At 37.8% G+C, this 26,252-nt stretch overlaps 2 protein-coding genes across 5 annotated transcripts; one reads left to right on the plus strand and one right to left on the minus strand.

Moving 5' to 3' along the window:
- Positions 1 to 25,531, plus strand: LOC306910127 (Y+L amino acid transporter 2). Of its 4 annotated transcripts, none has more exons than XR_013788134.1 (11): positions 12,201 to 12,274; positions 12,481 to 12,616; positions 14,696 to 15,257; positions 17,850 to 17,975; positions 19,067 to 19,211; positions 19,610 to 19,733; positions 20,955 to 21,058; positions 21,148 to 21,244; positions 21,344 to 21,493; positions 21,954 to 22,115; positions 23,235 to 24,787. XR_013788134.1 is itself a non-coding variant. In XM_079484399.1 (11 exons), the coding sequence occupies exons 3-11, from the start codon at positions 14,822 to 14,824 to the stop codon at positions 23,330 to 23,332; spliced, it is 1,464 nt and encodes a 487-aa protein (XP_079340525.1). In that variant the 5' UTR covers positions 12,201 to 12,274; positions 12,481 to 12,616; positions 14,696 to 14,821; the 3' UTR covers positions 23,333 to 25,531. The 4 variants fall into 4 exon arrangements, 2 of the variants coding, with proteins under 2 accessions (XP_079340526.1, XP_079340525.1); XM_079484399.1 differs by having other exon boundaries at positions 21,932 to 22,115; positions 23,235 to 25,531; XM_079484400.1 differs by lacking the exons at positions 12,201 to 12,274; positions 12,481 to 12,616 and adding an exon at positions 1 to 62 and having other exon boundaries at positions 21,932 to 22,115; positions 23,235 to 25,527.
- stmn2b (stathmin 2b) lies at positions 683 to 9,460 on the minus strand. The gene is made up of 5 exons (XM_079484401.1): positions 9,212 to 9,460; positions 3,370 to 3,465; positions 2,957 to 3,132; positions 2,561 to 2,752; positions 683 to 1,918 (listed from the first exon to the last, which is right to left on the minus strand). Exons 1-5 carry the CDS (start codon positions 9,228 to 9,230, stop codon positions 1,859 to 1,861), a joined length of 543 nt encoding a protein of 180 aa, XP_079340527.1. The 5' UTR covers positions 9,231 to 9,460; the 3' UTR covers positions 683 to 1,858.
- Positions 25,532 to 26,252: the final 721 nt, after the last annotated feature.

The following is a 26,252-nucleotide window of genomic DNA, read 5'->3' on the forward strand; positions in this document are numbered from 1 at the left end:
AAATACAACGGCCGCGACACGTGACATCAGTTGCCACTGTTGTAAACATCCCCAGCTTGAGCGTAAGATTCTACTTTTTATACATTTGTAGACAATGTATAGTATATGAATGAAGAATGCCATTATTATTCATAGGGCTGTAGGCTATATGTAAGGGATATCGCAGAGATGAGCCCCGACAGTGAGATCAGTCTTGTGTCACCCCGAAGGGGCTTATTTCGCGGTAACCGCCGGCTGCTTGTAAATTATCCCGCTTATTACACAACTACGTGTCGCATGAGAAAAAACTGGACGTAAAATGTGAATTTGAAATAGGATATTAGCTCATTTGTACCGAATGAAGACCTTCCGCGAGGAAAAGCGTCGGTTTTAAAGTAAGAAACGACGTTCAGACGTCACGAACAGGAAAATTGGTTTAATCATTTGTAAATATAATGTCAGATGTGTTATCAAAAGATATATTTAGCATTTTTTGTGTCATATTAAACTGCTCATCTCAAAATGATTCGCAGCATCCGGGTTGCATGGTGTTATTAGTGCTGAGGAATGTCGAGACTGGCCAATCAGAATCAAGCATTCAAGCGAGCCGCGTAATAAGGTACCATAACAGATGTTCATGTACTGCCACCTGTTGGGTGTTTGGTAAAATACCGCGGTATTAAAGGATCAAATACTCTGTTGTCGAAGTTGACAAGCACTTTTTAATACTTTTAAATAGTTATATTTGGAAAACCAAGTGACAAACATGGGTGACTGATAATGATGATTGTTGGAGGGGGGAAATCATAATGTACATGAAGTAAAAGTAAGAAGACAAAGACAGATTTCTCATTGAAAGAGCCCCGAGTCTTTATTCACCACAGTTTGCTTCCAAAGTTACAGATGTGAAGGGAATAAAGCACACAGCTGGAAGAGAAAGATGTAGGTGGGCAGATCTGTGACATTAAAGCTGTTCATACAAGAGCGATGACGTATGAAAACTATAGCACACAGCATCTTGTAGTGTGCACTACATCTCTTTAAAACCAGACATCTTTAAAGCTAGGTTCTCTATGGTACACTTTGATTAGAATTAGAGAACTACAAGCAATCTCACATTTCCCAAGGACAAAAGGAGATGGTTATCCAGTTGAAGTTGCTGTTGTGCAGTCAGCATGATTGTAACCCAGACTATGGTCAAACATGGGTGAAGAGACATCGCATGATCTCAGCATGGCTCAAACCACAGATTTACTAAGTTCCTATATTTCATTTTCGCTAAATCAGGCTGAGCTTACAGCGTATAAGCGTTTGTGTGTCTGTGTGTGACTATTCCAGATGATTGTATGACTAAAGAGTGAAAGATGTCTAGTAAATAACCGGTAAGGGCTGCGTGTACTGTGGCAGCTTTACTCTCTCCACATGGATATAGAGACAACATGATCATGGGTTTAGAGAAGACATTGCGAATGTCAGCTAGAGAGCAAACTCACAAACACCAAAGCCTGGCACAAGAGAAACAGTAGCAGATTTGAGAGAGAGAGAAACAAGTACATCCACTAAAAGAGAAAGATACAGAGAGAAAAACTTATAAAATGGCACACCGCAATACTTTTCATTGTCTCATATAAAATAAATTGTATTTACAAAAAAACGACACTTTCACTTCAGTTTCAAATTGAGCAAAAACATTTCATTTCTCAGGACTTTTTTCTGAGCTATCAGGAGAGGATGCTGTTGGTGAGGGGGCAGGATCGATTCCTCTGGGTGGGGGTATGAGGGTCTTCTCTATGTGGGGCTGCATTGGTGGGGTGAAGGCGGACAGAGGGTCACAGGGATGGGGGTTGTTTGTGGGGTGATGAGTCTTAGGAGCTGGTGTTCATGCTGTCAGTTCTTCCCTTATCTCTTTGTTTCGACGCACCTCTTCGGCATGCCTCTCCTGAAACAAAAACAACAAATATTGCAATTTATAACAAATATTTACAGTATACATATATATATATATATATATTATCTTTGCTCCGGTGCTTGCAGCTTTTGTGATAAAAGTATTTTATGGTATTTTAGTGCCCTCTTGTGAGACCGAATAAGAACTAACTATATATCTTTCAAAAAGGTTTTTTAAATTTATAACCAATTTGATGTCTTCCAATAAAAAATATCATTCATGTTTGAAAAAAAGATGCAGAATAAGAACCATTTTGGGTGAATTTATAACCAACTTGATACCTTGCAATAATAAACAAAAATATTTATGTTTAAAAAAACATGTCTTTTCTCTAATGTGGCAGGGATTATAGTTCAAGTATTTGATGGTAATTTAGTGCCCTCTAGTGAGACTAACCAGTAAGAACCAACTATATTGCTTTCAAATTTTATTGCATTTATTGCAGTTTAAATATATTTCTTATTACAATTCTTTGTGAAAAGAGAATATATTTTTCACATTTAAAATTTTTAAATATGTTCAAATATTTTCCCCCAAAATATATACTGCCAGGGTAAAATCATTGTGATGCTATGGTGGTTGCTATTGTGTTGCTAAGGTGTTTTGAGTATTTTTAGCATGTTGAGTCCTTACCTTCTCATGCAGTCGCTCCATCACGGATGCAATGTAGGCGTCACGGTTTTCCTTAATCTGCTCCATCTTCATGTTGAGTTTCTCTTCGGCCATCCTGCTGAAGTTGCTGTTCTCCTCCATGGCCCTCAGTAGGACGTCCCGCTCGTGCTCCCGTTTCTCTGCCAGGGCTCTCAGAATTTCAGCCTCCAGAGACTAGACAGAGAGAGAGAGAGAGAGAGAGAGAGAGAGAGAGAGGGAGGGGTGTAATGAAAGATGTTATTACAAGCTGACTCGGTGGTCTTAGCCCCAGGAATCTTTTTATTAGATTATTAAATCAATAATCAATATCTCACTGCCTACAGAACAGATTTAACAACCCAGCTTAAAAAACAGATGACTTTCCTACAGAATACTTACTTTCCTCCTGTCCTCAGCGGCCTCCAGCTTCTTCTGAATGTCCTCCAGGGAAAGCTCCCTCTTCTTGGGAGGGGACGTGATGCTGTAGTTTCCATCTGCCGTGGGAGAGAGTGGCTTTAGGATGACCTCGAAGGCCTGGCCAGAAGCCCGCTTGTTAATGGGCTTAACTTCCATATCTGAGAACACAGGACACAAAGATTTGTCTTTTAGATGCAGCAGGTAATTAAGATTTATCTGAGCATTGAACTTTGCAATAACAGACATTTATTGAACCATATTATCTATGAAGAAGTCTAATAAACACCCCCAGTACATATACAGGCCAATAATACTTTCATAATGGAGCTAATGTGAAGTGAGCACCTCAGAGCAAAGAACATGCTCTTCTTTTCATTACGGGAATAATATTTTACCTTCGAACTCTGCCATGAGGGTGTTGCGTGCCTCTGGATAAAGACAGGAGCAGATGAGGGACACGAGGGACAGCTCCTTCATCTTCTCTTTGTAGGCTGTAAGGAAACACATCACATCAAAAAATTCTATTGACCCAGATTCTCTCATGCAAATACAGAACTGTTTTTCACAAATGCATTTGTAATGATGCAGAAAATAACCAAATCCATCTACAGGGTATCAAGTTTGGGAGGGGCCGTGGACCCCTGGGGGCTCATGATGGTGCTGCAGAGGGGTCTGTGTGCTGATATAAAGCAAAATATGTTCTTTAATGAGTAAATAAGATATATCTTTATTTAATTTGAAATCTTAATTTCAATAAGCCTTTCAATTTTATGTTATGAATGAATGATGGTGGATCTGAATCAGGTTCATAGGACAAACGTAAATCTCAGATTTAAATTAAAATTACAAATTGTAATATTTAATGGATAAAACAGTGGTACAGTGAAGGCAAAATGATGAAAACACGTCAGTAATTCAGCACAATGTGAATCTTCTCAAAATCCAGCATTTTCATACTAGCAAAGTAGCGCTGGTTGAGAGTCTGGGTGGGGGTCCAGAAAATATCATTTGTTTAAAATAAAATAACAAAAAAAAATTGCTTTCCAAGAACAAACAAGCATCCGTGTCCTCACTTGCTCTGATTCCTAAAAGACACTGTTCACCAGAAGATCCACCCTTCCCCCAGCCATCAGCTTGTGTTACATTATTTATTGGAATCCATTTTTACTCAGAGTTCAGTATGAAGTGTGTGCAGAAGAGTGAGAGAGCAAGATCAGAGCAGACACGATGCCAGACGCATATACAGATGGCTCTTTATAATACACAGATTTTACTATAATTCATTCATATCCACAATTTCAGCATCATTTTTCTGTTTTACTCTATTGCACCCAGCAATAAACGCTTAGTACAAATTTGTATACGGGGGTTCATTTCCTAAGGGGGAGGGGTATTTTATGCGGCACTGAAAACTTGTGGCATATGGGACGTTACAGTATTTGAATGTGTCTTTAGTGATGAGGTTTTAGTTAAAGGAGCAATGTGTAAATTTAATTTAGTGGCATCTTGCTGTGAGGTTGAGAAATTGCAACCAACGACTCACTCCACAGCTTCCTATTGAAGCACTACGGTAGCTGACACAGAACAAGGGGCGGTTCTGGGGTGACTGGATATCTGGGGCTTAGCCACCTAAGTTATTCATACAGGGCATGGTAATAAAAACATTCAGGGCTTTACTGAAAACTGTCAGGGATTCGGCCCCCTTAGCCCACCCCTAGCGCCACCCCTGCACCGAACTAAGGTGTTGTCACGTTCTCGTTTCTTGCCGAAGGAGATAACGTATTTACCAAACGCTACCTGTAGAGCATTCCATTTAGGGTTACTGTAGAAACAACATGGTGCATGAAATGCAATGTAAGGGGACCAGCGGTGTATGTAGATAGAAATAGCTCATTCTAAAGTAATAAAAACATAACGCTTCATTATATATGGTCTCTAAACACTTCTGAACACATTGTTATGTATATTATATTGGATTTTTGTCATCCTCCGAAAAACGATACACTGAACCTTTAAGCACGATGCAGGGTGTACCTAAAAACTAATATAGTATACAATTTAATATACATTTATATTTATAAAATATATTTTTTGGAATACCTGCCACTTCTTAAATGCATTATTGCATTTTATCCTCGGACATGACACAAAGTTTTCCTGTCTGTGTTTGGCTGTAATATAACTATTTATTTTATATTTATAATAATTTTAATGAATATTTAAATGTTTATTCATTATATTAAATCAAAACTACTCAACAGCTATTGATTCTTTGTGAAGGTCTCCCAGATGTTAAGTTCGGAACCAAAGTGGTATGTTTATGTGGTCAACACGCCTTTTATGCTCCTTAGGAAAAATAGATTTAACTTTTTTAAAAGGACCCTTGGGTATAAATAGATGTATGGCTTAATATATGAACAATGGCATTGACTTTATACTTGTGAAATAAAAAAGCAGTTTTACTTTCACAGTATTCATAAACGTAGAAATCCTTTTTACTTTGAGGCCGACATTGTTTTACATCAAAATCTGTGATGTCAAATGGTTGCAACCTAAACCTGTTCTCTTTCGCAACAGCAAAGCACACACATTTTCCATCTATAACAGTAAAATATGACACGTAAAACATAAGATCAGAAACAGTATATAGCTTTCCTGTAGCTCAGTGGTAAGAGCATTGCGTTAACAACGCAAGGTTGTGGGTTGGATCCAGGGGATTGCACATACCTATGTATAAATGTATAGGATAATGCAATGTAAGTCGCTTTGGATAAATATTATCCTAAAAATAAATATTATATATATATATTATCCTAACAGAACCTTATATTTACTGAAGAACTGATTGTCTGTGTTTAGTTTGGCTGCCTAGCTGTGCGTGCAACCATTTTACGTCATCGAAAAAGAACATGGCGGCCTCCTTAGGTTGAAGTGAGTATTACATTTAGATGATGCTTACACGACAAATGCTAGTAGTGTAAGGCTATTACAACGCATTAAGCCATACATCTCTCTATACACCGGGTATAAGGTTTCAAATAGAAGTTTCGAGGGCGACGTAGACAAGGACTTCTGTCCCTGATCGAGCAAATGAACTTTTTTCTGTAAATTGTGAATAATTGATTTCTGCCACAACATTTCAAACAAACACGTTTTTACCTAGAATACATCATTTATCCAAGCAACGAAATGTAATTTAAGCTATAAATCAATATCCCGACATGCTCTCAACCGCTCCGAGAAGTTTCTCAGCAGATGTCAGACTGCCATCATGCAGTGCCAACCTGCTTCCTCCAACTGCTTTCCACCCAAAGGACACCCGTAATGATCTGATCAACTCGCCCTCGCTTACTGTGACGCACCGACAAGCTTATTTACAAAAACAGGGTAGAGAAAAAAGGAAAGGTAAGAGAATCACAGCGCTCACTCCTACTAGGATGAAAAGCCCTCCGGCAGGCAGCGTTTGGCGTGGGGGGCTTTAATTAGTGATTACTGAAGCGAACCATTCCTGCCGAAACACTGAGGGGGTGGTGATGGAGATTCAACGCTGGGATATTATCATACCGAGCGCTCACACACCTCAGCTAACATTTTCCCTACTGCTGTCTGTCAATAGGCACAGTAAGATAAGGATCATGGACAGCTCGATGAAGCAGGTAATTCATGTCAACTGGCTGGCGGATGGATGAAAGGGTTTCAGATAGATGACCTGTACGCTTGCAGCATTCCGATTTAATTATTGAGTTTCCGTCAGAGGCGTCGGAATTGGGCAGGAGTAGTCATCATGGTCCGCCCCTCTGCCACGGGACCACGCCCTTGGCTAAAGGAGTAGCCATTGCTGTGATAAATACTGATGTAATAGTGAAACGACAAATAGAATCACAAATTGTTGCGTTTGTTACATTGAGTGGTTCAGTCTTATTCACTGCATTTTCTATAGACATTTCTTAAACATGACAAGCATGCACTAAAGGAGAATACAAAGCAAAGAAAATACACATTCAAAGTCAACCAATATAACCCCATCGACAAGGAAACTGTCTCCCTTTGTGTGGTTTCTTTGATAATGCATCAGCATGCCCACCCTGGAAATCAATAACGGCCCCTCCCACCCCCCCTATCTCTCATACACACACACGCACACACTCTGTCCACTGCAGCTGGGCAGAGGCCCCCAATGGTTAGCAGTCCATCATGACATCCATCCAGCAGTTTATTTAAATACAGTTAAACTGACTTTGAACAATATGGAACGTGTCATTGACCTTAATTATGCCAATGCATTAACACTTTAAATGAAACAGGGTCATCATATAGCAGCCATTATACTAAGTCGTTCACAAAACAATGGCTGGCCCCACCCCACTGCTTTGCATTATTGCTGAATGTGTTTATCGAAGCACAACCTGTTTCACTTACTTCCTGTTAAGCCAAAAATGGCGTTTAATTGGATTAGAAATACGTATCCAGTAATCTTAGATCGGTGATATGGGTGGGGCAGGGTTGCATAGGGATCTATAAAGTGTACAGGACAAAGCCCTTAAAGTTAAAGCTTTTGATGCGATGCAATTCTTAAAGAGGGATACAATCGAAGCCCAATTAACCGATATATAAATGCACGATGAAAAGTCTCACTAAATCAGGTCATCATTGTGACATCATAATGAAAAATCTGATTATGCGTATATTAAAACCAAACAGACCCAATCTTGCACAGCACAGCTTGATCTGCTTTTAATATGCATTGCTTTACAAATTTTTAATGACCCAAGCACCAAGATCTTTCCGACAGGATCTTAAAGCCCAATAAATATTCAGCTGTAATTGATTATATTGATTGACATCCTCTTACGTATTAGTGGGAGAAGTCACCACAGGCCTGTCAGACCATTTCTTGTGTTCTGTGAAATAAAAATGAACATGTTCACTGCCCCATGTAATTGAATAGAACGGCACAATTAAGTGCACGAAATGCGTTTTCTAAACACCTCTCTCGAGGAGGTTACTTTTCAAGTGACATGACAACCAGAAATGACGACTGCTTCCCTGGAGGCGACACAAAGTTATGCTATCAAGGCAAACACGCGCCCTGTGTATAAAGTGCCCCCCTTTGGCCGCCAACAACATCATGTGCATCACAACAGCGCTGAGACATACCGGTGAGACAACCTCAGTCTTGACACACTTTCATTTAAACATTGATCCTTTCATACTGCAATCTGCCTTTTAGGAACTGTGAGAAAAAGCATCCACGTATTATACAATTCTCGGTTTCACTATAAAATGTGTTTCATTAGCAATGAGATTGTTTAAATGGTGAATTGGGATATACTGGCTAATTGAAGACATCTGGCATGAAAGACTGCATGAAGCAAGAATGCATCGAATAATTCCCATTATTTGTCAATTATAAAAGAGGTGAAATTAAATAGAAATGATCCCAGTGTGTAGTGAGAAACCCACCAGCTAAATGAGTCATTCTCCAAATCACTGTAAACCACTGACACCAAACCCATTAATCATCCCATAATTTCTGTAAATTGACCTAAATTAAAGTATTCTGATCCTTTATGTCGACATGAACAAAAACCATGGTTTATAATCTTTAAACAGCCCTGTTTCGTTTCATGTCTGTACCACTATAACTGTACATCTTTGTTTGGCAATACATATAGGAGCCACACCTAATTTAATAGCCCACCCTATAAAGATCCATCACGAGGATTAAAATACTGTGTCCAGCCCATGCCAAAAGCTTTAAACGGCTCTCAGATCGACACCGCCAAGCTTTATTGGATTTTCCTAAGGCTGAAACACAGAGCCTGATCTTGGGTGGGGTCCCTTTCTGCATTATGCTGGAGATGCATGAGCCGGCAGGTGCGCTCTCTCCATCCAAACCCCATTTCAATTTGAGAAACATTTCTGCGCTAGAAACACACATTCAATGTCATTTCTCATTATCATCGTTAAGTCTGCCACTGCTAAATGTGGCTTGCGAGTACCCCAAAACGCCCAGCCATATTTGAAAATAAAACATATAGTTCTTAAAAAAGCAGAGCTAGATTCCTGCAGTAGCCTAATGCGTAAAATCCTTCCTGCGTGTCATATATTTGTATGTGTTTCTCCATCACCGATGTCTCTTTTGTGCGCATCGGCAGCATCCCTCAGCATCCCTCAGCATCCCTGTATCAAGGAAAAACGACCCGGTGAGCAAAACGACAGAAAGGTTTGTCTTACCGATAGCAGTTTTGGCCATGGCTGGAGTTGTTGCGGCGACTGGTGCGTCTCGGCTCTGTTCGGTGGCGATGAATCGGTTCGCTTTAATAAGGCACTGAGTCAGCAGATCGTCGCGAGAGCGTGTTCGGGAATGACGCGCGTGCGTGTGTTCAATCAGACTGGCTGCTGTTTGCTGCTTCACGCGCGCGGTTATAGGCGGTGAAGCGCGCTCCCACGGGTCTGTGTTCACGAGGATGTCAGCGGCTTGTTGCTTACAAGGTGACTAATTGTGTCTCCCCCTCTTTCGGCAGTGGTACTGTCCGGTCATGCAGTTTTTATTGATTTACTGTATATTCATTTATATGGAAGCTGGTTGGGATCAAAGGCTGCGATTATTGGAAAGACATTTTGCAATGCGCATAATATGCTTCATGGCCTTTTATAGAGTAGGACAATAGTCGTTATATTACGGGTTACTTATTTGATCTAAATAGCTGGTTGTCTTTTGTTGTCACACAACACAGGGAGGTCTGTCTTGTTCCAGAGTATTTGATAAAATCTAGATTGTTTTATTTCATATTTTATCAAATGCAAAAATGGGATTTAGGGACTTTTTTGCGAGCAGCACGAATAGGCAGCTGCACTCAGACCCAAGGTGCCCCTCCCAGTAATATCCACGGTCCCTTGAGATGAAATGCCTGTTTTGTGCTTCGGTCTTGGACCTTTATGTGCCTTATGTACCTCATATGTCTAATATATTTTAAGTTCAACTGTTATCATTTGTCAAAAATTGTTTTAGATATTGCACGGTAAAAATAAATGCTATAGATTTGGTATATATATATATGTGTGTGTGTGTGTGTGTGTGTGTGAGAGTATATATAGGCTATATATATATATGTGTGTGTCTGTGTGTGTGTGTGTTTGTATATATATATATATATATATATATATATATATATATACAAACACACACATTGAACACATTACATGTATATGTAATGTGTTCATTGTATTAGCACCTATTGCACTTGTACGACATATCGCTTATTGCTCCCTGAATTCTTTGTAAGTCGCTTTGGATAAAAGCTTCAGCTAAATGACTAAGTGTAAATGTAAAATGTAAACGTTTATATGACACATGGTAATTCTTGGTAACAAAGATATGCTCTGAACATAAATTGATGTTGTAACACCCATCCATTCTCTCCCCATACCTGCTTGTCCTCTGCAGTATTGCCAGAAGCCTATGTACAGTACATACTACTTTATCTAATACATGCATGAGTTAAGTCACATTCCACCAAACTTTATCACCACATCAGTACATGAACCTGCACTATAGCTTCCACGTGACAGAACAACAATTATGAAGGAAGTGCTGTAGTGAATAATACAACTTTCAACAATGTGGCCATCATGTGAATGATAACATGCCTCGTATCATTTTAAATGTAGATTTCATTGTTCTTAAAAAGGAAACGCCTTGTAAAAGTCTCATTATAAACATTTACATTATATATTTTTTTCAGAGGCCTATAAATTGAAAGAAAATATTGTCAATGTAATAGCAAGAGTATGTTAACTCACGTCACACCTATAGATCGAAAAAGCACTGCGTTTTCATTTACATCCACAAGAAGGCGTACTTTTCCTTTTCATGAAACGTCAGAACTGATAACAGCGAAATGGAAATTTAAATGGAGAAATGCATGGTAACGATGGGAATATTCAGAGGACAGATCACTTTATGAGCGCAACACTAATCAAATACAACCACTGTTGCCTCTGGTGGATTAACTAGACATTACAAGGACATTAGTGTTAGTGAAATTGACATCTTTAGTGTCATTAAGGATGCCTTTAATACATTTAAAACAAGTTTTGCTTTGAATGACATTTACGATTTCATGTCTGCATGGTAGGCTATTTAAATATGGTTTGAGAAATGTCCCTTTAAGAGCAAAGCAAAGGTCTGTTTTAAATGGGGGCGAAATGGCTCCATTAATGTAGATGACCCATTAAGAGCCCTGCTGAATAGGACTATGCAAAATGATGCAAGAGTCAAGTGTGCATCAGTTAATATGTTTAGATACCCAGAACATAAAAGCCATGGTTACTGGTAGGGCTGTTCGATTCGGATTTTTTGGAGTCGATTCCGATTCAAATTCCTGGTTTGGGAATCGATTCCAAGATTCCTAGCTGCTGTTTTCGATTCCTATACTCATTTGCCCGTTTTACTGCAGATTTGTATTTATTATTAAACACACTTTTTAATGCAATACAATTTTCTAAGCTGTCACACTTTACATTGGTGAATTGTTTATTGTTTCTATAACAAAAACCTTAAACAATTATGGTCGATCCTGTCCACTTGAACGTGTCATTAATATTATTATAAATGATCTAATTTACGAGCATTTCAAAATAAAGCACAGGTCAAATTACTGTTAACTATTTTTTAAGTTATTCAGCAGTGTACACAACAATACTCGAGGAATATAACAGACAGATAATCAGATAACTGTATTAAAATATGTAGGAATACTGTGCATTTCATGTAAGCTTAAATGACAGACAGATCTCTAGAGATCAGGTACAAAGTAGCTCTATTTCTCTTTACTGACTAGACAAACAAGTTTATTTTATAAAAATGTTTTATTGAAGAAACATATGTAAATATACAGATAAATTCAGGAGAACATCAAAGGGGGTCCAATAAAAGACAAAGGATACAGGGTAATTACAGATTAAATACCTTATACCTTTACATGAAGAATTTATATGAACAAAAGATAATGATAAAAAGGAAGGAAAAAATAATAATAGATAAATAAATGATAAGATAAAACAATATATGACCGAAAGCAGTGAGTCTACTTCAAGCAAAAAAAAGAAAAAGTAGGGGTGATCCAGACAAACAAGTTTTTTGCTAGTGCGGATGTGGCCGATGACATCAGCTAAGGGGCGGGGCTTGTGCTTATCTAGGGCTGCATCCTTTAACTGAATCGATTCCTTCCTCTGGAAACGACTCTCGATTCAAAACGCCTCGGAACCGATTCCGAGCCCCAGCAGTTACACGAGGTCTGTCTGTTGAATCAGTTTGGTCTACTCTATATGAACATAAACTTGAAAATAACGTGTAGGCTACCTTGAGCAGCTATTGTCACGTTCATTCCATCGCCTTAAGGCGTTTAGTCTTCTCAACCCTGATGGTTTTACAGATTAGGGTGCACCAGAAAACTAGACTACAAATATGTATTCACATAAACACTTCACCTTCTTTGCAGGGTTTGGCCTAAATGTAGGGAAGGGCGGGCTGTAGTAGAACCGGAGGATGTCCGAGACTCCTCTTACAGACTCATCACTTACACCACCCCGCGACTCCACGTTTACATCTGCCATGCACACGTTTTACGATATGAGGTGAGATATTGCCATCAAATAAATTACACTTTATATTTTACATTTCAACTCTAATCCACGTCTACTTTGCTAGTAGCGTTAGCCCAGCTGTGCCTGTACTGTATCAAAACACTATAGTTACATCACGCTATCGGCAGTGGATGGCGACAGAGTTAGACACAGTTTTTAATATCGCATATGACTTTAATATCGGCTTTGAGGTTCAAATGGTTAACACGCTGAAACTAGGGGGGGGGATAGTGAGATTCTTGAACCCTGTAAGACGAGCAACTTCCTCCTTTGAACATGTTAGACCGCTCGCGCTAGAACAATGTGAAGCGGTTGTGATGCACGTGTTTTGCCAAACATGTTTACAAGCAAAGGATTCTTCCACAAGAAACACATTTGCTTTGTTTTGCAAGGTTTTCAGTTTTATCGTTTGATATGAAGCGAAGGATGTTTTGCGATGGCGCGAATGTTCTATTTAAACGCGGGCTCGTGTTTGACAGCGTGGACGCGCAATGCACTTTAAGTATTGGCAGAGTATTGTGTAAATATATATAAATAAACGTAACGTCAATGTTTAAGTCTCACGTTATTGTGCGTCGCATGGGTGCTTGCTTGACTTTATTGACTGCGACGTGTAAAGGAGGAAATTATACTGTAACTACTGTGTGTTTACAACCAACATGATATTACTGATAAGAGCGATTTTACCAAGAGATGTCAAAGAGGATTTCTCTCTTAAATACTACCCATTGAAAGCTTAATTTACAAGTGTAGAAAAGCCATTTTCTGATTATGTTTTGCATTAGATTTGTTTTCTGTAGGGCACCTTTAGGATATATATATATATGCATATGTATATGTATAGATCAAGTTACACCAGCACAACATGAAACAGAACATGTTTTGCATTAAGGATGTTTTGTAGTTTACTGGCATAAAGGATGGGTTCAGGTCCATTATCTCTGAAAGCAGCTGTTTTGTAAGCTGATGTAGATGACACCACCTCGGCCTGTTCTTTAAGTGATTGTTCTTTACTGGGTCACTGCAGTACTGCTATAGATTTGGAGCCGATGTGGATTCAATACACATAACTTGAGATGAGGCTGAGCTTGCTTTGTAAATGGTAGTGCTGGGGTATTTTTATATACCACATTCTGAGTTGTTAACGCAATGCTTTTACCACCAAGTTACAGGAAAGCTGTAGTATGATAATATAGGTTCGCGAGTCCCAAAAAAATGATGCTGTTTATAAAGAGGTCGCACTCACGGAGAAGTGAAGGAATCGGGATGCAGGACAGTCGCAGTAAAAATACAGAATTTTTGAATTGTAAAAATGTAGCAAAAAACACAATGTAAACAATCCTCTTCCCCTATAATAACTGCAAAGTTTAGACCACTTTAAAACTGAATATCCTAAAGGTATACCGCCCGGCACTAGTAAATGGACAATTCCATGAAAAGGTCAACTTTACCATAACATTTTTTTACCAATGGTTTTTACTATCCTGATAGCTGAAATATTTGGCGGTTTAAATGGTCAGATAAGGTTTAGAATTGTCACTTCCATGATGGTCCATATTCGTCATATATGGGAACTGTTCTGTGAAGTGTCATCTCTTCTCTATTTGTTGGGTATTTTTGCTTCTATTATGTGCATTTTAAGTCACATCCGCAACACGTATTTATTTACCTTTTTGTAAATAAAAACATCTATCGACTGATATTTGTCTATTTGATGTCTGGAATGGGTTTAGGGAAATATAAACGGATGCAACATTTTCATAATAAATACATTCGAGTTTATGTTTCAAGATTGACTGCGAATGTCACACCTATAACCCTGGAGTTGCCCAAATGTTTGAATTGCCCTTTTTATTATTTATTGATGGAAAAATACATAGAATAAAAGTCGAATTTAGCTGGAAACGTATATATAAGATGTGAAGCAAAAATACAAGACCTTGAGTAATATTTTTGATGTTATACTATACGTTTTCACTTGGAAATGAAACCTCTGTCACAACATTTAAAGCTTTCAAAGCCATGAAGTTTTGCTTGTGTCCTAACATATATATTTTTGGACCTTTTTAGATTTGGTGGTGAACGTCATCATCTGAAACTTCAAGCTTGACGTGAACAAGTCCAACCCCCAGACTTTTCATTTCTCCACCTGCCTCTCTTGAATTCATCCATCTGCTCTTGATCTTTCCGTTCATCATGGGAGACTCTGGCTCCACTAGCTCCATGCGTCTAAAGCAGGAGATCTCCCTCCTGCATGGTGTCTGCCTCATTGTGGGCAACATGATCGGATCGGGCATCTTTGTATCACCCATAGGTGTCCTTAGAAACACAGGCTCTTATGGTCTATCGCTAGTGATTTGGGCTGTTGGAGGGATCTTTTCTGTGTTCGGTGCCCTGTGCTATGCTGAGCTCGGCACCACCATCCGCAAGTCGGGCGCCAGTTACGCATACATCCTGGAGTCCTTTGGAGGCTTCCTGGCATTTATCCGTCTGTGGACGTCGCTGATGATCGTGGAACCGGCCTGCCAGGCGGTTATTGCTCTTACCTTTTCCAATTACTTAGTTAAACCGTTCTTTCCCACCTGCCCGGCACCATATGAAGCTGTACGGCTCATTGCAGCTGTTATTATAGGTGAGTGCATCTCTGTTCATGCATGCATAGGAGAACATTTTAATAATATTGCAACATGCAACAGTCACAGCGTAAAAGTGTACATGGTGGCATAATATAAGCAGGCTTTGAAAGATAATCATACAATAGTGTTTACTGTTCACACAGAGTGGGTTTAAGCAGATTTAACACGAAGAGGGCAGTTAATGTCTGAATGTTTGGATGTAGATAACGCAAAGATTTACTGCCAAGAAGAACTAAGAGAGCAAAGCACTTTGTATATATAGAAATAATATGTAATGGAAAACGTTTTACTGTAGGTAAATTAATAACGTATTACCAATCTGAGTAACATTTCAAGTAAATTAAACATTTCATGCTTGTATTAAAAGTTTATCTTTGTAAACTGACACATTTAAAACATTAAAAAAATTATACTGGCACATTTCTAAATTTAACAGCCACTTGTTTAAACCTTGGAACATATTGGTGTTAACCAGCTTAAAATAAACCGATAAAACATTTCAGTTCAGCAACTTACATTAAATCTAAGCACATTAACGTTCACTCACAAATATGATGTGGTAACGCTTGGAAATATATTTAGAACGTCTTGTTTTATTAATTCATTAAAATATTGATATTTGGTATCGATTCTCATATCGCACGGAGAAGGACGACGATACATCATATCAATATATTGTCACACCCCTAATCTCTACAGTTTTTATAAAAATGATGTTAGGAACTTTGACATTGTTTTTTCCGCATATCTAAAAAACCTTAACCAGGCATGTGATGGTTCTGTACTCCTTCATTTTTGGGAACATTTGTCTGTTTGTTTTGATTGTGTACACTATTTCTTTTACAGATTTTTTTATTGAAATAGGTCAAAACCCGTAAAATTTCAGAAAAGATCGCACATTTTCAAGATACAACAGGGAAATGTGTTTTTACAGCGAAAAACGCAATTTTACAAGTTTTCTCGCTTTTTTACAAGATTCTTTACGTATCTTTGAAATACGGTGAAAAACTATAAAATTACAGAAAAAGACAACATATTTACGAGAAAAATAGGGAAAAGTATTTAATATATATCCTTATATCCTATAATTTTATAGAAAATGTAACATTTCTGTTTATCTACAGAAATAATTTTAACAGTGTAATTTTTAACATCACAGCAATTTCAAAAGCATGCTCGTACATTTACATTTAGGAATTTGGCAGAAGCTTTAATCCAAAGCGATTTACATTGTATTATCCTATACATTTATACATAGGTATCTGCAATCCCCTGGGATCCAACCCACAATCTTGCTTTTTAATGCAATGCTCTTACCACATGTGTTGTTTTTAAGTACTATATGTGTTTGCTCTGCTTCTAATTCCATTGTGACTGCCATGCACATCAGAGATTGTTGGCATTAATCTGTTTTTTTGTTAATGTCAGCGACAATCTTTGACTTTGAGAACCGGCCAGCTTTCATGTGAAGGTTGCCAGACTTCCTTGAGTGTTTGTTTAAATCCAAGGGAATTTTTCACTTCTTGTCACCTGTGGCATGTTTATTAACGGTCTTTTTACAGAAATGAAATGTTTATTTATGATCACACCTTAATAAAGTTGTGATTTGACTTAAAAGGGAATGTCACCCAAAAATCTACTTTGTGTGATTTTAGTTTTTACTCACCCAAATGTTGTAAACATGTTTAGAAAACATCCGGTGTATTCTGAGCACAAATAAAGATATTAAGGTGACATCTGAGAGATTTCCCAGGCCTCCTCATAGACATCATGTTGTCAGTGAGTATTGCGTGCGTTCACAATATCACTTCTTCGTCTTCTTCTTGGACGAGCGCACTTATGCGCATTAGCGTATTAATCCTTCTTCTTCGTCTTGTACGTCAGAGCGCTGGCATCCAATAGGGGCAAGCCCCCATGCTAATACGCATGCGTCAAAGTGCTCTCGTCCAAGAAGAAGAAGTGATCTTGTGAACGCGTGCCATACTCACTGAGACACAAGATGTCTATGAGGAGGCATTCAAATCTCTCGGATGTCACCTAAATATCTTTATTTGTGCCCCCGAAGACACCAGATGTTTTCTAAACATGTTTAACGTCATGTGGGTGAGTAAAAGAATCACACAAAGTTGATTTTTGGGTGAACTTACCCTTTAATATTAGGGCTGTCAACCTTAAAGCGAAAACACATGCGATAATCTTTTTCAGAATAACGCGATAAAAATGTGTTGAAGATTACTTAACACCAGAGATCTAAAGGCACGTGTTTTTGAAACTTGAGTGTTACCCTGCAAAAGCAGGATTGAACATCTAAAATTGATATGTTAGAGAATACTGTCAGAATCAGGATCATTCAGTCCTGTTGTGTGGAAGAAACCAGATGCATGTTGTGCCATGTGCTCACATCATAATTTAATGTACAGTAGAGCTTGATCTACCAGTTTGTGATAAAGCGACATTTGATGGTTGACTCATGTTGGCTGAACCTGAAAAACAGTCAATATGTAGTTGTGTGTAAAAAATAACAAATGCTCATACTGTATGTGCCTGTGAATAATAAAACAAATAAAAATAACAGTCTCTGCCTGCAGGTCTTCTGACGTTTGTGAACTGTATGAAGGTGAAGTGGGGGGCCATTCTTCAGGTCATCTCTACGGTGGCTAAAGTCCTGGCTCTCATAGTCATCATCATCGCTGGACTGATGGTTCTGGCTCAAGGTGTGAACCTAGTGACATTAAAATATGCTTTTTTATCATCTACACGCTTTGTCTAGTCCATTTATAGTCTTCTTTATTGTTATCTTTAACTAGTTATCGGAACTCATTGTTTTGAAAATGCTGTTGCGTAATGCTGGTACAGTGGAATGTTAAGCACTTCCAGATCTGCTTTGCGTTTGAACCGAGCACACTTGCCATGGGATGCCTATATACCAATTTCACAGTATAAGTTAAATAGCTAAAAACATGTTCACAATAGGAATGTAAATGACGTCAACGTTTTTCAATGTAAAAACTAGGGCTGCCCCCGACTCAAGGCTTTTTGAGTCGACTATAGTTTTTCGTTTGCGCCTTTAGTTGACTATTCGTTAATAATATTAATTTAAAGAATATAAAATACATTGGGTAAGGGGGACATCGGATGATGGTTTAAGCTTCATGGATGAGAATGATGTTTTATGTAAGATTTCTAATATTGTTCTGATTTACAAAACCATGGTAATGAGCCTTTAAAATATAAAGTGTGGTCAAAATTGAGCACTCAAAATGCTCAAGTGCATGCATAATGGAATCCGCTGTGAAACCACCACAAGTTATGATATCTCAATATAATATACAATAATAGTGAATAAAACGGCACACTAAAATATAGTGCGAAAACATGACGGAACCTTTAACGGAACGAAAAAAATAGCCTATAATGTGAAAAACAAGTATTTTCTTCTAAATCCTATATTGATATGTAGAATATAAAATAAATTGTAAATAAACAAATAAATAAAAATTCAGCAAACTGAACCACTGAAAAAATATCAGTGGAAATAATCCAGCGGATTACTTTAACACTGAAAGATAACTCCAAGGTCAGAACCCAAGAAATAGGATGAATTACATAAATTAATGAATAAATATAAAGCAGTAACTAAACACTACAACAATGTCGACCATTATCTTTACTCTCCTCACTTTATCCGCATCTTCCTAAAGACGGCCGCACCGGTTTTAGAGAGGACACGGAGCTTTACTTAATCCCTGTGAGTGATCTATATTTCTGTCTGATATTTAACCACATTTGCATGGTTATGCAACAGGGAAGACGAGCAACTTTCAAGATTCATTTGAAGACTCAAAGCTGAATGCAGGAGACATGTCTCTGGCTCTCTACGCAGCTCTCTATTCATATTCCGGCTGGGACACCCTGAACTTCATCACAGAGGAGATTAAAAACCCAGAGAGGTTATCTTGTACACATTTTTTCCCTTAACATAAAGTAAATATGATGTCATTTAATGTGGGTTAATGACACGAATCAACTACAGTTGACATGTTTTGTGATGCAACCTGAGCTTCCTTGTAGTCATTGTGCATTCAGCTTTAGTTCAATCTTTGGAGAGACTTGTATTTTTAAACAAACATTTGTCCCCTGAGATCTTGCTTATAACTTGGTAAGTGATGGAAATGTGAATGAAAATGCTCAGAAAAAGTCATTGTAATTGAGTGATATTCTTAATGTATGTCAACTACCCAAATAGGAATTATATTGTACGCTGAATTTAACATTTGAAACACATCAGTTTAGATGTAAAAGTTGAATGGTCATGTAATCGAGTAAAACCTCCTGTTTTCTTCCAAAGGAACCTGCCATTGGCAATAGCCATCTCCATGCCCATTGTCACAGTAATCTACATCCTGGCGAACATCGCCTACTATGCTGTTCTGGATAAAACAACACTGCTGAACAGTGAAGCAGTGGCGGTGGTAAGATTAGTATTTCTTAGTTCATTAAATGCCCAAACTGTAGTAAATACATTGCAGCAATAAATACAGCGTATCTTTGATGATAACAGCGGGACATTTCAAGCTACTGTAGCACAACTATCTTCAATCCACACGTTCTTGCACAACACATGCCGGTTAATTGACAGTGTCTGTTTAGTGTAATTTTTCCAGAGTTGATCATGTTTTTATTTCCTGTTACACTGATCTAGTTTACGGAGAGCAGCCTGAAGCAGGGCTCTCTCTCTAGAGACGCTCTATGACATTAACCGCAGATGCGCTACTGCCTGGTAATGAGACTAGCGGGCTGCTCAGAGCTTTAATAGCCCATTTATGTCCCACAAACTGTGTTTACAAGTTTCTGAAGAGAGTCTGCTTGGCTGTTGTTTTCAGATGGGAAATAAGTCGGGAATAAATAATGTCGGAGGACATTTTGATTTAAAGGGACAGTTAACCCAAAATTGAAAATTCTGTCTTCATTTACAAACTCTGGGGTTGTTCCAAATCTGTATAAATGTCTTTGTTCTGATGATCACAGAGAAAGATATTTGGAAGAATGCTTGTAACCAAACAGTTCTTGGCCACCATTGACTACTATAGTAGGAAAAATGACTGTGGTAGTCAGTTCAATAAAAAAAAGTATATAGCGCTTTTCACAATGTGCATTGTTCCAAAGCAGCTTTACAGGAGAAACTAAGAAAAACAGAAAAGGTAATACACAGCACAGTGCATGGTGTTTATAGAACAAGCAAGATCATTCTAGTAAATAATATCTAATAACTGCAGTCTCCCGGTGAGCAAGCCAACACGGCCCTGTGGTGAGAAAGAAATCTCTGGAGAAACCAGACTCAGCCTGGAGGACCAGGTCCCCTCTGATGTGTCACAGCTGCACTCGGTGACTTTGATTTAAAGTTACTGAGTAAACGTTTATCAGAAATAGGGAGAGCTTATTAGTTGTGATTTTGGAAATTTAATTTCCAAAAGGTTATTTTCAAAAGTGCCCCAGAACAAAGCAGTTTTTTCTTCTGTGGTAGTCAATGGTGACCAAGAATGGTTTGGTTAAAAGCATTCTTCCAAATATCTTTCTCTGTGTTCTTAAAGCAAATACTTTTTGAGAGTGAGTAAATTATGACAGAATAAAAATCTTTGGGTGAAGAAATCCCAGTGGTGAACAACTTGATGCTTTTTTTTTATCTCATACAGACGTTTGGCGATCATGTGTTGAGTTATGCGAGCTGGCTCATCCCACTGTCTGTGGCCATCTCTTGTTATGGAGGTCTAAATTCTTCTATCATAGCCGCTTCCAGGTAAACGTTTGATAATCTGCTTTAGTGAAATAAGCCTGTGTCTGATGATACGCGTTCTGTCTGTCTGAAAACCTTCTTTGCTCTTCTAGATTATTCTTTGTGGGATCACGTGAGGGTCATTTACCCAACATCCTTTGCATGATCCACGTAAAGCGCTACACACCGATCCCAGCCCTGCTCTTTAATGTAAGAATTCAGAGGCATGCTCTAACACCTATTATGTAGCATATCCATTATATCAGCATTTCTCAATGTGTGTCTGTTTTTCTTCTGTTTCCCCTTCAGGGCGGCATGTCCCTCATATTCCTGTGTGTTAAAGATGTCTTCCAGCTGATAAACTATTTTAGTTTCAATTACTGGCTGTTCATCGGCCTTTCCATCGGCAGTCTGATCTACCTGCGTATTACAGCACCAGAGTTGCCCCGTCCTGTTAAGGTGAACCACGAACTAACCCAACACTAAAAAATAAGGAAGGGGATCCCACAATGCATTGTGACAAGCTCAGAGATGAAATAACAACGGGTTACCGTGTGTTATTAGTTTTGAGAGGTTGAAAATGTTGCGACTGGCCAATCAGAATCAAGCATTCCAACAAGTCGTGTAATAAAGTATAACAACATTAATATCTCTTAACTTATCTGCAATATCATTGTAATGCATTCTGGGATTGATACTTTACAAAATTTGGCCACAAGAAAACATATAACCTTAGAAGGAAGTGGAAAGTTATTGCCTTAATTGTTTAACTGCTTTTGTGTTGCTTCCTTAAAATGCATATACCTAATACCAGACTTATTTATTCATTATTTTCCAGTGTATGACACAATGATTTGATTCTGATGTTTCTGTCGGTCTGTGTTTATTTCTGTGTAGTTGAGTCTGTTCTTCCCTATAGTGTACTGCATGTGCACCGTGTTTCTGGTGGTCGTGCCGCTCTACAGTGACACCATAAACTCTCTGGTGGGGATCTTCGTAGCCCTCTCTGGGGCTCCCGTGTACTACATATGCGTGCACCTCCCACCCAGCTCCAGACCTGCCTTTCTGGGAAAGATGCTTGGTGAGTTGAACACAAACATAGGTTTCGTTCGTTCAGGGAATCAGATCCCCGCTGCAGGCTGTAGGAGCTGTTTTTGTTTTCGTACATTCTTGCGTGTGCTACACCCAGGTTTGGTTTGCCTTGTAGGGTTTTTGGTTTCATAAGTGTAAAAATGTTGCGAGGTGCCACTGGTACACCCGATCACTGTAGTCACCCTTTGACTAGAATATGCAGAAAATGATCTCTTGGCATTTTATCCGCCAGATTCTTGAGGTTGATAGTTGCTTTTAACATCATTAAAGAAGGTCCGGTCTATTCTGGGATTATTTGCAAGTTTTGCATTTCATTTTTTTATATAAAATGTTTTGTTTTCTAATGAAAGAAATTAATATGTTGAGGGACTGTAAAACAATTGATTGCGATTTTGTTATCATAAAATATGTCTGTATACTCTGCATATTAATTTTGTGTTTGTAAACATACATAGGTACACATACAATATTTGCATGTAAAGTATTATATTTTGGTATAATTTAAATAAAATATAAAAATAAATTAATGTTTATTTAGAGTGTTTTTCTTAAATATCAGCATTTATGTTTGTGTTTATAAATATATACAAACGTATATTATGTAAACACAGACTTTTATATTGGATGTGATTAATCGCGATTAATCGTTTGACAGCCCTAATATGTTTTCATATTTATTTTTTGATCTACCAAAATCCTTTTAAACTTTTAGGTTTAAACCTAAAAAGAAACTTTTCAGTCAAGAATTACCTCTCTGGAATGCGTTTAATGCACATGAAATGGATTTAATTGTACAATAGATGTTCTCTTATGAAATGGGAGGATTGTTGCCACATAATAATCCATATATTCTCTGCACTGTAAGCGATTTACCATGAACAATGACTCCACTGTATTTTTTCATCTGAGACTGGTGTTATGAATTCAAAGTACATTACATTGAAAAGAACAGAAATAAGTAACCCATTGAGAGGTTCTTAAAGGGATAGTTCACACAAAAATGCATGTATGTACACTAAAATGCTTTTTTGTGCGCCGACACTTTTGCATACTTTGAAGCACATTCGACACCTTTTGTCACTCTTTGTAATGATTTATTCTTTTTCAGATATAATCTCATTAAACACACAGAAGCTGTGTTTTTGCTGTATTGCTGAACCTGGTTTGGACCTTGACAATCCGCCTGAAGTGGACAAAAAGGAATAAACACAGACTCCAAAGGAAGCTAAACCAAGGAAGCCGAATCATCCAGACTTCTAAAATAAACCAAAACTCAAGCCAGAACCTCATGTTTGTGCCAATTTGAGCGTGCAAGGAACCGAAATGGATATGTAGGAAGATCGTTCAACACAAACACACACTATGCCTCTAATGCCTCAGGTCTCGGTTCTGTCTGCTGTGGGCAACGCACCTGCAAAGCACGATTTAAGTCCGGTGGACCAAAGCTAGATTCATATGATTCGAACCGTTCAGCCAGATGTAGGTAAAGGCGATTGTGAAAGTTATTTTAATTTAGTGTTGTCTTACGACCACCGCAGATGTTTGGATATGTTGTCCTTTGCTAATGATGATAAGAGTTTTCTTAAGACTGCTTACTGGAATATTGCAGCACCAGAGATGGATGTTGTAATGACATACTTTTGTATTGTTTACTGGTAGAGATGTCTGCTTGGTGATATGAAGGATGTTTCATTGCCGTACCAGACTTGAAAGACCCCTTTTTTTACATCCAGTTTCATATGTGCACCGAATCGTGCCTTTATAAGCTTGTTTCTGCTATTGCAAATGTCATGTTTCAAAAGGTGTTTATTTGTATTTTTTTATGCAGCTGTGTAAATGTTTTGGTTTTAAATGCTTTTAGTTTTAGTGGCAGGTGCATTTTAAGATTTCATTTACAGTACATTTAATGCTGGACCATTTTTCTAGGCTTTAGAAATGACACACGGTACTGTACACTCTCTGTGCGCAGAGTGTCATACAGGGCAAGTTATGAATCTGCATTTCAGTTTATGGGCAATGAGGTCAGTATGCAAATTAGATGTTGACACGGAAAGTAATTCAGTTTATGTGGTCATTGTGGATTAAACATATCGCACCTGAGCTTTATCAATAGACAGATAGCTCTGTAAGCGGCTGGAGGGTTTTCATATTTTCAGTGTGCTGAGATGCTGCTCAGAATCCTTCCAAATATGACACTAAAGACACACGAACACCCGGTTGAATATATCAGAAAGTCAATGTTTTAAAGCTGCTGTATAGCAGTACCTCCTGCACCTCCCTGTTTTATATTGTTTTTATTTACAGCTATAGTCTTCGTTTTTCTTTTTGTTCAACCAAAGCGATTTTAAACTTTAATATGTTCGTCCATCTACCGCTTGGTATCATTTTAAAACAAAATTGTACACTTTCTTATTCAGGTTTGTTCTTATCAACGTTCTTCTCTTGGTACTGTATGGTTATTAAATGTGCCTTATTCAATTGTGATTTGTAGGGACACACAGATCAATCTCTTGTGCAGGACAATCAAATATGAATGTGTGTTAGGGTGTGAACAAATGCTAGAAACCTCCATGTTATATGTTAGGATGTTTTACTGTGAAAGTTTATTATTTATTCACTGATGCAGAATTGTACCCACCAAATGATAATAAACATATTAGCAAAAGACATGTATGGTCACCTAACTATGTTTAAGTAAACCATCACATTACATTTTTAAGTGATCGATAGAACGTGAAGCTCCAGTACCAAAACGTCTCCCAACCACTGGGAACATAAATGTAGTGGCAAATACCACACATATAGCTCAAAGAACATGGTGTTCAAAATGGTCAATGAAAAGTCCACAAGGGGGCATTATAAGACTACAGCTAATTTATTCTTTTAGTTTGTAAAAACAGCTTTCCAATGTTGAATTTGTTTTTACATTACATGTTCCCTGTCCCTATTCAGTTAAAACTTTATGCAAATCGATGAAAATAGAAACAACATATTTATTTAAAATTTGGCAGAATTTTTTTTAGCAGTTCGTTTTACCACATGAATGGTCAATACAGACAAACTTAAAATATTTTGAAGCGGTCGGCCTCTTAATTGTTTCTGTGGTTATATTCCGTCGAATACAGTAGAATGTTTAACTTTGTATGTTTAGTATGTTTGTATTTGTAGTCTATGTATCTCTAGTAGGGTTGTGAATCATTAGAATTTTATCGATTATTCTTATCGAAGTAAAACATATAGATATGAACCTGCATGGTAATTTAGCCTGCATATTGACTCGTTTGCATAAATACATATATTTATGAGCAGCGTTATGTGTATGTATATGTGCATTTTCTGATTTATAACAATTTGTTTTATCATAGTTGAACTACATCATGATTAAACGATAATGTATCTACGGTTCATTTGTGGTTCCTTTGCTTTAATGCAAATACTAGTTAAACTATGGTTACTATGGTAAAAATTATATTTATATATACTTTTCTGAAAATATGCACAAAGGAACTGAAATGAGGAATTTTAATTTAATCCATTCCGATCGGATTCCTAGCCTTTCGATTCTTATTCCAAATTGGAATAGATTTTAGATTTCCAACCCTTATCGCTAGCACATATAAGTACATTTACTAATCTGTATTTACAACAAATATAGGTCTGTACTAAATACTTTACTTTTTATTTTTAGTTAGTAATAATATGTTTTTTTTATGATTTCAATGAAACATGACCTCGAAGGTTCCCTTCCAACACATAGTTAAAGGGATATTTCAGAGGCAAAACTAAATTTCCTGTGTTTTTCTCACCCTTAAGGCATCCTGACTGAATATTACTTTCTTCTTGAAGAACTATGGAGTTATAACACCAAAATATAATTTGCCTTGAGGGTGAGTAAAACATGGGGAAATTTTGTTTTGCCTCTGAAATACAGTACCGCTTTAAGATGTAATAATAAGATATAATCCCTTTGGTCGAGAAGATGAGTGGAGTCACGTTTCAGTCCTGTGTGTGTTAACGTTAATTGTGTGTGTGTGTACACAGGCGCCCGTGTGTGATGTGTACACGTGTTCAGATACTAGTCATGGATAGGTGCTGTTCTCTGGATCAGGACAAGATCGGTGCTATC

Source organism: Barbatula barbatula, assembly GCF_947034865.1.
Source record: "Barbatula barbatula genome assembly, chromosome: 21".
In the NCBI taxonomy this organism is placed as follows: Eukaryota; Metazoa; Chordata; class Actinopteri; order Cypriniformes; family Nemacheilidae; genus Barbatula; species Barbatula barbatula.

Coding starts and splice junctions, on each gene's coding strand:
- LOC306910127 (XM_079484400.1), top strand. CDS start 14,822: ATGGGAGACTCTGGCTCCACTAGCTCCATGCGTCTAAAGCAGGAGATC. Junction 19,734..20,954: donor ACAGTGAAGCAGTGGCGGTG/GTAAGATTAGTA, acceptor TATCTCATACAG/ACGTTTGGCGATCATGTGTT. Junction 21,245..21,343: donor TCCCAGCCCTGCTCTTTAAT/GTAAGAATTCAG, acceptor TTTCCCCTTCAG/GGCGGCATGTCCCTCATATT.
- stmn2b (XM_079484401.1), bottom strand. Junction 3,133..3,369: donor CCTCATGGCAGAGTTCGAAG/GTAAAATATTAT, acceptor CTGTGTTCTCAG/ATATGGAAGTTAAGCCCATT. Junction 2,753..2,956: donor CCGCTGAGGACAGGAGGAAA/GTAAGTATTCTG, acceptor CTCTCTGTCTAG/TCTCTGGAGGCTGAAATTCT.